Genomic DNA, 17,719 nt, shown 5'->3' on the forward strand with positions numbered 1-17,719 from the left:
GAAAATTTCAAGAACTTTGGAAGTTTCTTGAAGTGCAGTGGCAAAAACCATCAACTGCTATGATGAAACTGGCTCTCATGAGGACCGCCACAGGAAAGGTAGACCCAGAGTTACATCTAATGCAGAGGATAAGTTCATTAGAGTTACCAGCCTCAGAAATCTGCAATTAACTGCAACTCAGATTGCACCTGACAGAGTTCAAGTAACAGACTCATCTCAACATCAACTGTTTAGAGGAGACTGCGTGAATCAGGCCTTCATTGTCGAATTGCTGCAAAGAAACCACTACTAATGGACACCAATCCGAGGAAGAGACTTGCTTGGGCCAAGAAACACAATCAATGGACAATAGACTGGTTGAAATCTGTCCTTTGGTCTGATGAGTCCAAATTTGAGATTTTTGGTTCCAACTGCCGTGTCTTTGTGAGATGCAGAGTAGGTGAATGGATGATCTCTGCATGTGTGGTTCCCACCGTGAAGCATGGAGGTGTAATGGTGCTTTGCTGGTGACACTGTCTGTGATTTAGAATTCAAGGCAAACTTAACCAGCATGGCTACCACAGCATTCTGCAGCTATAAGCCATCCCATCTTATTTGCACTTAGTGGGACTATCATTGGTTTTGCAACAGGACAATTACCCAATACGCCTCCAGGCTGTGTAAGGGCTATTTGACCAAGAAGGAGAGTGATGGAGTGCTGCATCAGATGACCTGGCCTCCACAATCACCCAACCTCAACCCAATTGAGATGGTTTGGGATGAGTTGGACCGCAGAGTGAAGGAAAAGCAGCCAAGTGCTCAGCATATGTGGGAAGTCCTTCAAAACTGTTGGAAAAGCATTCCTCATGAAGCTTGTTGAGAGAATGCCAAGAGTGTGCAAAGCTGTCATCAAGGCAAAGGGTGGCTACTTTGAAGAATCTAAAATATGTAACACTTTTTAGGTTACTACATGATTCCATATGTGTTATTTCATAGTTTTGATGTCTTCACTATTATTCTACAATCTAGAAAATAGTTTTAAAAAATAAAGAAAAACCCTTGAATGATTAGGTGTGTCCAAACTTTTAACTGGTACTGTATGTTGAGCTGTAGCTCAGTCCCAGCTGTAGGCGAGGCTATGTGATTTATCCAACTCTCTCTGCTGCATTTGTTCTTTGTTGTGCCAAACATGTATGTTAGTAGATCCACACAAGGATAGTTAGAGGAGTTGCCAAGGCACATGCAGATCGAGACTATTTAATATTTTGAGAATGATTGATCAAAAAATCTGGGCGCTTAAGGCATGTGACATGGTTTTCTGAGTTGTAGTTTTTGAATGCAGTTTCTGACATGAGATATTTAGTATTATCATAACCATTTGTGTTGCAGTGTCATCTCTTTTCGTTTGGTAACCACCTGCTGATATTCTCTTAATTTGACTTACTCATTTAATTTGATCTAATTACATTTCCTAAATAAGGAACCATAGTAAGAGCCATTGCTACTATGATTTTATCAATATTATACCAGATTAGGCTAATGTAGCTGTTGGCAGTGACTCGATAAGATTGACATTTTCTGGATGACATCTGTACACGTTTGATGTTGTCGTTAATGAGCGCGTTCTCTCGTAAGTATTCCCCCCCTTACAACTCGTGTTTTAGTGTTTGTTTACCAGTGAAAGAACAATTAACTCCTCTGGAATTTGTGGGACGCTAACAAAAATGCAGAGCGCCAAAGTCAAATAAATTACTATAAAAATCTATCTTTCATGAAAGACACCAAATAAAAGCTACACTTGTTGTGAATCCAGCCAACATGTCTGATTTCAAAAAGGATTTACGGCGAAAGCACACCAAACGATTATGTTAGGTCAGTACATAGCCACAGAAAAACACAGCCATTTTCCCAGCCAAAGATAGGAGTCACAAAAAGCAGAAATAGAGACAAAATTAATCACTAACCTTTGATGATCTTCATCAGATGACACTCATAGGACATCATGTTACACAATACATGTATGTTTTGTTCGATAATGTGCATATTTATATCCAAAAATCTCAGTTTACATTGGCGCCATGTTCAGAAATGCCTCCAAAATATCCGGAGAAATTGCAGAGAGCCACATCAAATAACAGAAATACTCATCATAAACTTTGATGAAAGATACATGTTTTACATAGAATTAAAGATACACTTGTTCTTAATGCAACCGCTGTGTCAGATTTCAAAAAAACTTTACGTAAAAAGCAAACCATGCAATAATCTGAGACGGCGCTCAGATATAAACAACATTTCTCCGCCATGTTGGAGTCAACAGAAATACGAAATTACATCATAAATATTCCCTTACCTTTGATGATCTTCATCAGAATGCACTCCCAGGAATCCTAGTTCCACAATAAATCGTTGTTTTGTTCGATAATGTCCGTTATTTATGTCCAAGTAGCTACTTCTGTTAGCACATATAGTACACATATCCAAACGCTCGCGCAGATCCAGGCGAACGTCGGACGAAAACTTCAAAAAGTTATATTACAGGTCGAATAAACTTGTCAAACTAAGTAGAGAATCAATCTTTAGGATGTTGTTATCATAAATATTCAAGAATTTCTTTGTGTCTATAGAAGTAATGGAACTTAAGTCGATATCATGTGGAATGCGCGTGACCAGGAACTGGCACTCTGCCAGACCACTGACTAAAACAGCTCCCATCCGGCCCCACATCACAGTAGAAGTTTCATTCAACGTTCTACAGACTGTTGACATCTAGTGGAAGGCATAGGAAGTGCAAACAGATCCATATCCCACTGGAATTTCAATAGGCGATGAGTTGAAAATCGACCAGCCTCAGAATTCTCACTTCCTGTTTGGATTTTTTCCCAGGTTTTTGCCTGCCATATGAGTTATGTTATTCTCACAGACATCATTCAAACAGTTTTAGAAACTTCAGAGTGTTTTATATCCAATAGTAATAATAATATGCATATATTAGCATCTGGGACAGAGTAGGAGGCAGTTCACTATGGGCACGCTATTCATCCAAAATGAAAATGCTGCCCCCTATCCTAGAGAAGTTAACCAAATGAACACCACCCAGGTTTTAAACTCCTAGCCCAACATAGTAGGAGACTAAATTTAGCAGCATCGCCACGGCGATACCCACTATACTAGATACCCACTGTACTAGTTTAGCATATTAGCATATCATATAAGCCTATTAGCATATCATATGAGCCTAACATGTTAGCATTTATGAGCCTAGCATATTAGCATATCATTCGAGCCTAGTATATTAGCATATTGGCCTAGTATGTTAGCATAGCATATATCCAATAACGGCCCTCCTTATTGAAAAGTAGGCTGAATTCACTTCTTACAAGTCAAATCAAATCAAATCAAATTTTATTAGTCACATACACATGGTTAGCAGATGTTAATGCGAGTGTAGCAAAATGCTTGTGCTTCTAGTTCCGACAATGCAGTAATAACCAACAAGTAATCTAACCTAACAATTCCACAACTACTACCTTATACACACACAAGTGTAAAGGGATAAAGAATATGTACATAAAGATATATGAATGAGTGGTGGTACAGAACGGCATAGGCAAGATGCAGTAGATGGTATAGAGTACGGTATATACATATGAGATGAGTACTGTAGGGTATGTAAACATAAAGTGGCATAGTTTAAAGTGGCTAGTGGTACATGTATTACATAAAGATGGCAAGATGCAGTAGATGATATAGAGTACAGTATATACATATGAGATGGGTAATGTAGGGTATGTAAACATTATATTAAGTGGCATTGTTTAAAGTGGCTAGTGGTACATTTTTACATAGTTTCCATCAATTCCCATTTTTAAAGTGGCTGGAGTTGAGTCAGTATGTTGGCAGCGGCCGCTAAATGTTAGTGGTGGCTGTTTAACAGTCTGATGGCCTTGAGATAGAAGCTGTTTTTCAGTCTCTCGGTCCCTGCTTTGATGCACCTGTACTGACCTCGCCTTCTGGATGATAGCGGGGTGAACAGGCAGTGGCTTGGGTGGTTGTTGTCCTTGATGATCTTTATGGTCTTCCTGTGACATCGGGTGGTGTAGGTGTCCTGGAGGGCAGGTAGTTTGCCCCCGGTGATGCGTTCTGCAGACCTCACTACCCTCTGGAGAGCCTTACGGTTGTGGGCGGAGCAGTTGCCGTACCAGGCGGTGATACAGCCCGACAGGATGCTCTCGATTGTGCATCTGTAGAAGTTTGTGAGTGCTTTTGGTGACAAGCCGAATTTCTTCAGCCTCCTGAGGTTGAAGAGGCGCTGCTGCGCCTTCTTCACGACGCTGTCTGTGTGGGTGGACCAATTCAGTTTGTCCGTGATGTGTACACCGAGGAACTTAAAACTTTCCACCTTCTCCACTACTGACCCGTCGATGTGGATAGGGGGGTGCTCCCTCTGCTGTTTCCTGAAGTCCACAATCATCTCCTTTGTTTTGTTGACGTTGAGTGTGAGGTTATTTTCCTGACACCACACTCCGAGGGCCCTCACCTCCTCCCTGTAGGCCGTCTCGTCGTTGTTGGTAATCAAGCCTACCACTGTAGTGTCATCCGCAAACTTGATGATTGAGTTGGAGGCGTGCATGGCCACGCAGTCGTGGGTGAACAGGGAGTACAGGAGAGGGCTCAGAACGCACCCTTGTGGGGCCCCAGTGTTGAGGATCAGCGGGGTGGAGATGTTGTTACCTACCCTCACCACCTGGGGGCGGCCCGTCAGGAAGTCCAGGACCCAGTTGCACAGGGCGGGGTCGAGACCCAGGGTCTCGAGCTTGATGACGAGTTTGGAGGGTACTCAGGTGTTAAATGCTGAGCTGTAATCGATGAACAGCATTCTCACATGGGTATTCCTCTTGTCCAGATGGGTTAGGGCAGTGTGCAGTGTGGTTGCGATTGCGTCGTCTGTGGACCTATTGGGTCGGTAAGCAAATTGGAGTGGGTCTAGGGTGTCCGGTAGTGTGGAGGTGATATGGTCCTTGACTAGTCTCTCAAAGCACTTCATGATGACGGAAGTGAGTGCTACGGGGCGGTAGTCGTTTAGCTCAGTTACCTTAGCTTTCTTGGGAACAGGAACAATGGTGGCCCTCTTGAAGCATGTGGGAACAGCAGACTGGGATAAGGATTGATTGAATATGTCCGTAAACACACCAGCCAGCTGGTCTGCGCATGCTCTGAGGACGCGGCTGGGAATGCCGTCTGGGCCTGCAGCCTTGCGAGGGTTAACACGTTTAAATGTTTTACTCACCTCGGCTGCAGTGAAGGAGAGCCCGCAGGTTTTGGTAGGGGGCCGTGTCAGTGGCACTGTATTGTCCTCAAAGCGGGCAAAAAAGTTGGGGAGTGTGGCTTGTTCTCATATGGTTCATTTGATTTCAGGGCTGTTTGGGGTATCGTTTGGCAGGCTTATTTTAAATCCTGTCCTTATCTGTCGACATTTGAGGAGGCGATTGCGTTCTCCCCCCTCCTCTTTAAATAACAGGGATGTTTAGAGGTGCATGACAACTGAGGCATGGAAATTTGCAGGTTTCCCCACCGCGCAAATCACAGTCCATTCATGCTCCTCCTATTAACTCATCGGCTAGAGAACAATACATATACAGTTGAAGTCGGAAGTTTACATACACCTTAGCCAAATACATTTAAACTGTTTTTCACAATTCCTGAAATGTAATCCTAGTAAAAATTCCCGTGTCTTAGGTCGGTTAGGATCACTACTTTATTTTAAGACTGTGAAATGTCAGAATAATATTAGAGGATTATTTATTTAAGCTTTTATTTCTTTCATCACATTCCCAGTGTGTTAAAGTTTACATACACTCAATTAGTATTTAGTAGCATTGCCTTTAAATTGTTTAACTTGAGTCAAACGTTTCAGGTAGCCTTCCACAAGCTTCCCACAATACGTTGGGTGAATTTTGGCCCATTCCTCCTGACAGAGCTGGAGTAACTGAGTCAGGTTTGTAGGCCTCCTTGCTCGCACACGCTTTTTCAGTTCTGCCCAGGATTGAGGGCTTTGTGATGGCCACTCCAATACCTTGACTTTGTTGTCCTTAAGCCATTTTACCACAACTTTGGAAGTAGTCTTGGGGTCGTTGTCCATTTGGAAGACCCATTTTCGACCAAGTTTTAACTTCCTGACTGATGTCTTGAGATGTTGCTTCAATATATCCACATAATTCCCTCCTCATGATGCCATCTATTTTGTGAAGTACACCAGTCCCTCCTGCAGCAAAGCACCCCCACAACATGATGCTGCCAACCCCGTGTTTCTCGGTTGGGATGGTGCTCTTCAGCTTGCAAGCCCTCCCCCTTTTTCCTCCAAACCTAACGATGGTCATTATGGCCAAACAGTTCTATAAGTGTTTCATCAGACCAGAGGACATTTCTCCAAAAAGTACGATCTTTGTCCCCATGTGCAGTTGCAAACCGTAGTCTGGCTTTTTTATGGCAGTTTTGGAGCAGTGGCTTCTTCCTTGCTGAGCGGCCTTTCAGGATATGTCGATATAGGACTGGTTTTACTATGGATATAGATACTTTTGTACCTGTTTCCTCCAGCATCTTCACAAGGTCCTTTGTTGTTGTTCTGGGATTGATTTGCACTTTTCGCACCAAAGTACGATCATCTCTAGGAGACAGAACGCGTCTCCTTCCTGAGCGGTATGACGGCTGCTTGGTCCCATGGTGTTTATTCCTGCGTACTATTGTTTGTACAGATGAACGTGGTAACTTCAGGTATTTGGAAATTGCTCCCAATTTTTTTTCTGAGGTCTTGGCTGAATTCTTTAGATTTCCCCATGATGTCAAGCAAACAGGCACTGAATTCGATGGTAAGCCTTGAAATACATCCACAGGTACACCTCCAATTTACTCAAATGATGTCAATTAGCCTATCAGAAGCTTCTAAAGCCATAACATAATTTTCTGGAATTTTCCAAGCTGTTTAAAGGCACAGTCAACTTAGTGTATGTTAACTTCTGACCCACTGGAATTGTGATACAGTGAATTATAAGTGAAATAATCTCTGTAAAAAATTGTTGGAAAAATTACTTGTGTCATGCACAAAGTAGATGTCCTAACCAACTTGCCAAAATTAGTTTGTTAACAAGAAATTTGTGGAGTGGTTGAAAAACTAGTTTTAATCACTCCAACCTAAGTGTTTGTAAACTTCCGACTTCAACTGTATAATATATATTTTTATTTTTATTTTATTTAAGCTACGCATCAAGGAGGCAAGACATTAATCTTGGAGAAGTAGAAAATCAAAAATCTCTTTCCTGACTTTAATGAAGTAGCTAAAACCCGTTTATGAAGTCTTCCATTGCCCTGTGATAGGGTCTGCCGTCACCCACAAGGTCAGGCATCAGGAGCAACCTTTACCAGCTTGCTCATAAAGCACACATTCACACACACAGTCCTGTACAGCTAACCTTGTGGGGACACACAATTCAGTCCCATTCAAAATCCTATTTTCCCTAACCCTTAAAACTAACCTGTACTCTTACCCTAACCCTAAAACCTAACCTTAACCCTAACCTTGGTTCCTAACCTTAACCCCAAAATTAACCCTAGCTCTTAACCCTAAAATTAACCCTAGCTCCTAACCCTAAACTTAATTCTAACCCTAACACTAATTCTAACCGTAACCCTAAACCCTCTACAAATAGCATTTGACCTTGTGGGGCCCAACAAAATTTCCCCAGTTGGTAAATAAAAATCTCTCCGCGCTTCCTTGAAGTTGTTCTCAACTAGCCTACCTGGTTAAATAAAGGTGAAATAAAATAAAAAAAATAAAAAGTTGTTATGGACTGAAGGGCTTATTTTGAATTATAACTTGGGATACATATCATGTTGGCATTGATCTCTTACAAGTATTGCCAAATGGTAGTACCACCTGAATTCATTCTATACTTGAGATCACATGTCTGCAAACCAAATTGTGCTCGCTCAGATATGATATTTTCATACCATTTCAGCACAGTTCCTGCAAATGTGGTGGATGTGTATCCAGGCTGAGTACAGCTTGGCTCGGTTCAGCTCAGTGGTGTGAAAAACTATACTGCACACAGCCTGGCAGTTGTAATGACTACTGTGTGTCTGTCTGTGCCTTCCAGTCCAGAGTCAGAACCTGGTGACAGACAATGTGGAGGTGGTGGAGGGTGACGTGGCCGTCATCAGCTGCAGGGTGAAGAACAACGACGACTCTGTCATCCAGCTCCTCAACCCCAACAGACAGACCATCTACTTCAGAGACGTCCGACGTGAGTACCACACACACACACAGGCTGCCATACACACTGACACAAACTTATACATACACACACACCTTAAAAATAGATTGGCCTACTAGTTCTACACAGACGGACATACACATACTGTCACATCAACTCTACAATAATATTTTGGTCCACTTCAGAGACTTACAGATGTTATTAGTACTTTCCACTGGTTGGAAAAGACTAAATGCACCCACACATACACACACACACACACACACACACACACACACACACACACACACACACACACACACACACACACACACACACACACACACACACACACACACACACACACACACACACACACACACACACACACACACACACAAACAAACATAATGGTCGCACACATTTGCAGTAAGTCCTCAAGTCCTCCTTCTGTCTCAGAGATGAGGCGTGAGCACGCACACACATACACACACACACACACACACACACCATACACACACACAGAGAAGCAGCCACATCAGAAGGGCTCCCATCTGTCTTTGATGGATACAACGTTCTGTCCCTCCCTCCCATCCTACCACCACAAACTCTTCCTCACTCACCCACACTCTCTTTCACACACAGCCACACAGCCAGGTCCTCAGGATCCCCCTGGCATATATATATCGTGCCTCGTGTTTTTCTGTTTCGCTGGGGCACCAAATACCAAGCCCACAGCTGGCTGTCAAGGGCATCTCATCTTCCGACGGGGCGCCTTGATCTCTTGTGATCTTTTCCCGAGAACATTCGGGCATTTCACTGCAGCTGCACTTCTTAATTATAGCTTGGCTCTTCTACCAGCCTCCCTGAATATCATATTGGGCCGCTCCAACTGAAATCCATATTGGGGAAAAAAGGAGGGAGATAGAGGAGAAAGCTTTGACATTGACATCCTAGTTGCGGAAAAGCTCAGCGGTAGCATGTTTCTCCATCGCATCTGAAATTAATGTGACCCCACTTCAAGGGAGCGGTTGGAGCCGGGTGTGGATGAGGGTTCCTCCCCAGCGTGGCCCTCTGCACACAAAGTGAGCACACACACATATTTTCATGCTCCTTCATACACACACACACACACACACACACACACACACACACATACACACACACACACATACACACACACACACACACATATACTGTAGGCACACTCAGCGAGTTAAGAGGCACACACACACTTTTGCACTGGCACTCAAAGTGAAGAGGCAGACACTTGAAACCTGTGTAGTGGGTGGACGCCAGTGTTTTTGAAGACCAGAGACCACTTGTGTAAGGAGTCCGCTGGGCCCCGTACGGTACCTGTCTGAAAGTAGCCTCTGCATTACCAAAGGACACCTTTACCTTACCTTTACCACCACCAGCTCCCAATCTCTTAATGAGGACATCACCTCCATATCCTCTGTGTTTTCAAAGCACTGACCTCGTCATTAACAGGTCCACAGCTGCCAAGCCAAAAAGGTCACCCTCTAATCTCTCTGCCGCTCTCCTTATCATTAAAAGGTGTCTCTCTCTGGCAACGTTTAAAAGTGAGATGGCGAAAACAGCATGGAGCCAGCTAAAGGGCAAGAAGAAGGTTGGGCGCCACAAATCCCTTTTCCATGTGTGTGTGTATCGTGTGTGCATGTGTGTGGTGGGAGTCTGTGTGAAGAGCCAAATTACCCTCACCCACCTACCCATTCCCTCTCTCACTCCTTAATAAAACTTTGATGGGCTCCTCTCAAAAAGTAGCCAGGCCCGCTAATCAGAATTGATTGCCGCCACTTAAGAAGAAGCCAGAAGCTCGTCTCAAAGAAGCTGGAGCCCGCCCTCCTCAATGAAACCAGGGAGAAACAACACAAATGAGATATGAAGAGAGAGGGAGAAAGATGGAAGAAAAGAATAACCCATTGCAGCCATAAAAGTTTTGTTTATCTCATCTTTATTTTTTCGCTCTGCTCTGAATTTCAGTTTATTTCCCCCCCTTTTGTGTTTCAAGTCAGCTTCATTTCAATGCAGAGATTGCCAGGACTCAATGGATATGGCGATGTGTTTTTGTGCAGTCTTTTGTGCCCCATCACCCGTTTCCTCGATGGTGCCGAACGGACCTTTGGCTATTTGCGATAACAGGAAAATAAGCAATGTATATTCAACACCACTTTAGGCGACTGTCCACCCCTCAAATGGAGTTGAGTGGAGAAAAAAAAATCCATTGTCCACATTGATCTGACTCAGGCAAATTAATAAGAAATCTTGAAAATAAAGTTTTATCTGTTTTATTATTTTAAACATAAGTAAGATCACTTTATTTGTGAGATGACTTGGGGCCTTCTGGTACGATGTTATTAACAAAATAGGTGAATTGAGGCATGTTTTTTTTAGTACTATAGCTTGCAATGTGAATCTGTGAATAAGATTTAAAGAAATACTTTATTTTCATAGAAAGGCTGTTTGTTTGGTTGTATAGAGGCTGTATGAAGAAGATGGACTTTGGTTTTCACAATCTAATTCAAGACCATCATGGAAATGAAACGTATACATCCCGGAAATGAAATGGATGAAGTACAAATATTTATCAAATTCTCTGCCTTGTGTGGCCGTTAAAACAAATATATTAGCTGGTTTTGAAACCCCTATAGCTACTGTATTCAAGTATAAATCAGCAGGAATAGGGTACTGCTGTGTTTTGAGACGTGTATGGCGCTCCTCCCTTCTTTTTCTTCTTTGTGGCTGTTTTTGTCCCTGTTCCTAGCCACTGTGAATCTTATTCCCACGTTTTGTTTAAGTGTTTGTTGCCTCAGAGGTCTCTCCATAGTCACTGCATTTTCTTGCCCAATTTTGTCTTTCCTTGTGTTTGTACCTTCCAAAAAAGACATAACCTGCATAGGAGGTTTGTGGCACCTTAATTGGGAGGACAGGCACGTGGCAATGGCTGGAGTGGAATCAGTGGAATGGTATCAAATACATCAAACAATGTGTTTGAAGCCATTCCATTTGCTCCGTTCCAGCCACTATTATGAGCCAAACTCCCCTCAGGAGCCTCCACTGATTACCTGAGAAACCCTCTGCCAAACTAAAGGAATTGAAAGAACAAAACAACATCAAAAGACATATTCAGTTTGTTTTCTTGAGTGGAATTGCTTTCTACTACTAGTGCCTTTGTTTCCCCGGAACTCACCCCATTGGACATCACTGCTGCATGACCAATCCCGGGCTCCCCCACAGTGAGCTGGATGCTGTGAGAGGGCGCCGTTGTTGTGTCGTCATGGGGGACAACCTCCTGGGACATGGCGGGCCGCTGTTGAGTCCTCACATGGCCACGCTTGTGTCCAGGACCACTGCGCTAGAGAAAGGCCATGTTCCTCGTTGGACACAGATCTGATGTTGTCAAGCCCTAATGCTGTTTTTCACCTCAAAAATGGATCAGTATCCAGTTTCTCACCACCTCCAATTATGTCTGTTTTTTTTTTGTGTTGTTGATATACACTATATATACAAAAGTATGTGGACACCCCTTCAAATTAGTGGATTCGGCTATTTCAGCCACACTTGTTGCTAACAGGTGTATAAAATCGAGCATACAGCCATGCAATCTCCATAGACAAACACTGGCATTAGAATGGCCTAACTGAACAGCTCTGTGACTTTCAACGTGGAACCGTCATAGGATATCACCTTTCCATCAAGTCAGTTTGTCAAAGTTCTGCCCTGCTAAAGCTGCTGTAAGTGATGTAAGTGATGTTATTGTGAAGTGAAACGTCTAGGAGCAACAACGGCTCAGCCGCGAGGTGGTAGGCCCCACAAGCTCACAGAACAGGACTGGCGAGTGTTGAAACGCATAGCGCCCTAAAAATCATATGCCCTCGGTTGCAACACTCACTATCGAGTTCCAAACTGCCTCTGGATGCAATATCAGCACAATAACTGTTCGGCGGAAACTTCATGAAATGGGTTTCCATGGCCGAGCAGCCACACACAAGCCTAACATCACCATACACAATGCCAAGCGTCGGCTGGAGTGGTGTAAAGCTCGCCGCCATTGGATTCTGGAGCAGTGGAAATGCATACTCTGGAGTGATGTATCACCATCTGGCAGTCCGGCGGACAAATCTGGGTTTGGCGGATGCCAGAAGAACGCTACCAGCCGAATGCATAGTGCCAACTGTAAAGTTTGGTGAAGGAGGAATAATGGTCTGGGGCTGTTTTTCCATGGTTCAGGCTAGGCCCCTTAGTGCCAGTGAAGGGAAATCTTAACGCTACAGCATATAATGACATTTTAGACGATTCTGTGGTTCCAACTTTGTGGCAACAGTTTGGGGAAGGCCCTTTCCTGTTTCAGCATGCCAATGCCCCGTGTAAAAAGCGAGGTCCATACAGAAATGGTTTGTCGAGATCGGTGTGGAAGAACTTGACTGGCCTGCACAGAGCCCTGACCTCAACCCCATTGAACGCCTTTGGGGTGAATTGTTAATGCCGACTGCGAGCCAGGCCTAATCCCACAAAATCAGTGCCCAACCTCACTAATGCTCTTGTGGCTGAATGGAAGCAAGTCCTCGCAGCAATGTTGCAACATCTGGTGGAAAGCCTTCCCCAGAAGAGTGGAGGCTGTTATAGCAGCAAAAGGGGGACAAACTCCATATTAATGCCCATGATTTTGGAATGAGATGTTTGACGAGCAGGTGTCCACATACTTTTGGTCATGTAGTGGAGATATACACTTACAGTATATTAACACAACAACAAGATATAGCATGTTAAAGGAGGCATTGTATGCAAGGTATGCATTGAGCATACAGTATACCACAATGGACTGGAGGCCATTTTTCAAATACCCACAGTACACCAGACTTTAGTGCCATTATGAACATTATCGGTGTTGACATAATGCTTTAATCATTCCTATTGGTGTCCACCTAGCGCCGAGTCGCACAACAGATTACCAGCAGTTTAGCCCGTGATGCCTCGCTTTGGAGTGTTTTAATCCCAGCACATTCTTCAAATCAATACATTTAATTTAATCATTAGTGTCAGGCTGCCCCTCGCACTGACAGGCCTAACCCTGCTTTCAAGTCAGCCACTTTAATTAGTCACACATTATCTGTGTGTAACGTTAGCCTCTGTTGTGTTCATCCACTGCTAACAGAGGAGCCAAGCATAATGACTACTGGCACCAAAGTTAGCGGTTAGCGTTGAAAAGTAGCATAGGTAAGTAACTTAATAATTAAAGTACTTGAGTCAAGAAGTTGGGGCACCAGAATAGCTTTGCAAAATGGAGTTGAATGATGAGGAGTTATGTTTTGATTTGACTTAAATCTTGGGCCCACATGCTAAAAATAGAGCTCTCCTTTGAACATTTGTCACTTACTCTGAATTCACACACTTGTTAGCTATTCTGTTCGTTGTTCTCTTCTGATATTCCAAGACCACCACCCTGGCAGCAGGACGAATGACATTAGCGATGAGTTGGCACGGCAACATGTTTAACCCCCGCTCCTTTTGCGCCATGTGGCTTGTCCTTGTGGGAGTAAGAGGAGGCGAGTGGAATCGAGATGGGGTCTTCTGATGAGGGGGCACGTGGCTACTCCGAGGTGCTGGGAGAGGGGGGGGGGGGGGGGGGGGTCGGTCGGGAAGGTCGAGAGGATTAACTCAAGGAAAAAGGGTGGATGGCAGCGGAGATGGAGCCACGCTCTGTATTTCTTTGCTTCTCCACTCCCTCCACAGCAGCAGAACCAGAGAGAAGGCTGACAGCCTTTCTTTCTTCCTCTTTTCCCCCCTCACTCGCTCTCTGGCTTTCTCTCTTTTTGCATAAAAGCGAAAGAGCACGGCTAACCAGCTGGAACCCAGAACAATCAGCTTCACCCCCCCCATCACTATCACAATCCTGGCTTTCATGTGCCCGCCGCCGCAAACTGTAATAATCCCAGATGATTTCTTAATTTAGTTATTTGTTTCCGTCTATGTAGTTATGTATTAATGCTACCTCTTTTTTCTTGTTGCTTTTGCTCCTTTGAACTGGGCTGCTGCGGGTGAGAAAAAATGTGGTGTGGGGAGAAAAAGAAGACAGAGAGAGCAGTAAATGGCCGCTGTCAATCTGTCAGAGGTGGTGGGGGGGAGGCTTTCATCTGAACCAGACATTGGGATTCTCCATTGCGTTTGCCAGGCAAAACAACTCCCTAATGGATTGCTCATTATTCTGCGTGTGTGTGTCACCACATACTCCTGTTTTAATTAGAAACAAAAAAACAAAGTTTTAAGTGAGAAAAGAAAGGAAATTCACATGAACCCCACAATACCTACTTCACCCATGCTCTACCAAGGTTTTCCAGCACACAGCTTTGACCTACTACAGTAGCTATATTGGGCTATTGTACTTCAAGAAATATGTAGGGAGGTTGCTTAGGATTCAAATATTCTCAAAGATCAGATGAATTTCAACAAAGAAAGGAAATTATGATAAATGGAGAGAGACTGTTTTGGGGTGCATTAAACAAAGCTCACCTGGCATCAATATGAGTTTTTCCCAGCTGTATTCAGAACAGTTTAAAGTCACAAACTATGATGGCGCTCCAAAGTGTTAAAGCATACACATGACCTCAGAATGTCAACCATACCAGTATTCTTTAGTTCTGCGCATGTTACCAAGAATACTTAAGATTCACCTGAGGAGATTCGTCGTGTTCTTTAAGTCTGCTAAACTCAAGAGAACATTTTAAGGTATGTGCAATACTCCCAGGTAGAGCACCCAGCTCACTTTTCCAAAACAAATAAAAAATATACTCTGAACTCTGGGGTCAACAGACAGTAAGCAAACTGTTCTTTACTCTGACATCAAGCCTTCCACCTTTCCTGTTGGAAAAAGGTCAGGAAAACAACATACCACAAGTGTTTTTTCCCCAATATGTGACTGATGGGCTCGATTCGGTCCTATGTAATAACATTTAAAATTGTGTTTTTTACATTGGAAAAAAGTAGCGACTCAGAGCTAGAAAATGATACAGTTTGGAAAGTATTCAGACCCCTTGACTTTTTCCACATTTTGTTAAGTTACAGCCTTATTCTAAAATGGATTAAATAGCTTTTTGCCCTCATCAATCTACACACAATACCCCATAATGACAAAACAAAATCTGTTTTTGAGAAATTTGTGCAAATTTGGAAAATATACAAAAATGTTATCACATTTATATAAGTATTCTTACTCAATACATTGTTGAAGCACCTTTGACAGCGATTACAGCCTGTAGTCGTCTGGGTATGACGCTGGCACACCTGTACTGGTCCTGTGTAGCTCAGTTGGTAGAGCATGGCGCTTGCAACACCAGGGTTGTGGGTTGGATTTCAAAGGGGGACCAGTATGAGAAAAAGTATGAAAATGTATGCACTCACCAATGTAAGTCGCTCTGTTTTAGAGTGTCTGCTAAATCACTAAAATGTTTATATATTTGGGGAGTTCTCCAATTTCGTCCAGTTTCTCCCATTCTCCCAAGTCAGGTTGGTTGGGGAGCGTCGCTACACAGCTATTTTCAGATATCTCCAGATATGTTAGATCGGGTTCAAGTCCGGGCACTGGCTGGGCCACTCAAGGACATTGAGACTTGACCCGAAGCCACTCCTGCGTTGTCTTGTCTGTGTGCTTAGGGTCGTTGTCCTGTTGAAAGGTGAACCTTCGCCCCCAGTCTGAGGTCCTGAGCGCTCTGGATCAGGTTTTCATCAAGGATATGTCTGTACTTTGTTCCATTTATCTTTCCCTCGATCCTGACTAGTCTCCCAGTCCCTGCCACTGAAAACCATCCCCACAGCATGATGCTGCCACCACCATGCTTCACCGTAAGGATGGTGCCAGGTTTCCGTCAGACGTGACTCTTGGCATTCATGCCAAAGAGTTCAATTTTGGTTTCATCAGACCAGAGAATCTTGTTTCTCATGGTCTGAGAGTTTTTTAGGTACCTTTTTGCAAACTCCAAGTGGGCTGTCATGTGCCTTTTACTGAAGAGTGGCTTCTGCCTGGCCACTCTACCATAAAGGCCTGATTGGTGGAGTGCTGCAGAGATGGTTGTCCTTCTGGAACATTCTCCCATCTCCGTAGAGGAACTCTGGAGCTCTGTCGGAATGACCATCGGGTTCTTGGTCACCTCCCAAAAGTAGGACTCTGATGTGCAAGTGTGTATCCACTTTCCTTCAACTAGGTCACAGAAGTTTTCACAGGTCAGCAAATTATGCCTGATGCTACTCGTTTTGGAGTCAACAAACTCAGATACGTTTTGCACACACTTCATTAACTTGGGTCAGTCTTTTTTTATATTATTATGCTTTGGACGGACCGCTTCACTTTCAGCGTGTGCTTGATCTTGTGCGAAGTCCATCTAATCTTGCAGTTCTGACGGCAGACAACTACAGTTACAATCTGTGCAACCAATGCATTTGATGCCACTTTCTTGTAGTATCCCTAATGCCTCTCTTTTACTTTTAATGTAGATCATCCATTTTCAATAAAAAACACATGTAAACCCCATGTAAGTAATATTATGTGCAGTTACTTATATCCAGACAAACAAAAGGTGTAATGGATCCACATTCAAAAAGACATTGCATAAAGCTCACTTAATTTTTAGATTTTGTTATTATTTTCACTGCTTCAGAGATAATAGCGTACACAGACGTTTCGGCTTTACAGCCGTGATTCCCAGGCTTGGTATCGCATGTGGGAAATGAGAAAATCGGAAATGTTATCAATCAAATTAATAATTTGTATCTCTTGAAATGGGTATAGTATATAACCATTTAGTGTTAACCAGAGTCATATATAGAGAGAGTTATGGCAGTGTTTTAGAATGGCCGCCATGTTAGCGCCTATATAGAACTGATTCTTGACATGTTGGTGATGTAACACTACGAGAGTGCCTCTGACAGTTTCCTATGAAATGACCCGCTGTAAACAAGCAAAACAGAGCAGCGAATTTAACGGACGTTTTTATTGATCAGCATTCTGGATAATGTGTATCCAAGTCTTTACTGTGTTGTAGTGTCAACAAATTGCATATCTGCTTTCAATGGACATCTTCATATGTTTTAAAAACTATCAGAAATAAACAGCACAACGCGGAAGCAGTAAATATCACTTAGCAACAGCTACAGAGGAAAAGGGGGTGCAACTCAGTATTAGAAAGGTGTTCTTATGTTTTGTACAGTCACTGCTCGGAAAGTATCCCTTGACTTTTTCTACATTTTGTTATGTTACAGCCGTATTCTAAAATGTATTAAATCGTTTTTTGTCCCTCATCAATCTACACACAATACCCCATAATGGCAAATCAAAAATGTTTTTATTTTAGCTAATTTATCAAATAAAAAAAACGATCACATTTACATAAGTGTTCAGACCTTTTACTCAGTACTTTGTTGAAGAACCTTTGGCAGCGATTACAGCCTCGAGTCTTCTTGGGTATGACGCTACAAGC

At 43.2% G+C, this 17,719-nt stretch overlaps 1 protein-coding gene across 5 annotated transcripts in view; it reads left to right on the forward strand.

Annotated features, from left to right (window-relative positions):
- Nucleotides 1–17,719, forward strand: part of LOC139537577 (cell adhesion molecule 1-like) — a 526,303-nt gene that overhangs the window by 377,666 nt on the left and 130,918 nt on the right. For all 5 annotated transcript variants that reach the window (XM_071339048.1, XM_071339049.1, XM_071339050.1 and 2 more), the window contains exon 3: nt 8,133–8,279. In XM_071339048.1, the coding sequence (XP_071195149.1) occupies nt 8,133–8,279 (147 nt within the window). The remainder of the gene's footprint in view (nt 1–8,132; nt 8,280–17,719) is intronic.

The sequence above is a fragment of the Salvelinus alpinus genome, chromosome 13 (assembly GCF_045679555.1).
Source record: "Salvelinus alpinus chromosome 13, SLU_Salpinus.1, whole genome shotgun sequence".
Lineage (NCBI taxonomy): Eukaryota > Metazoa > Chordata > Actinopteri > Salmoniformes > Salmonidae > Salvelinus > Salvelinus alpinus.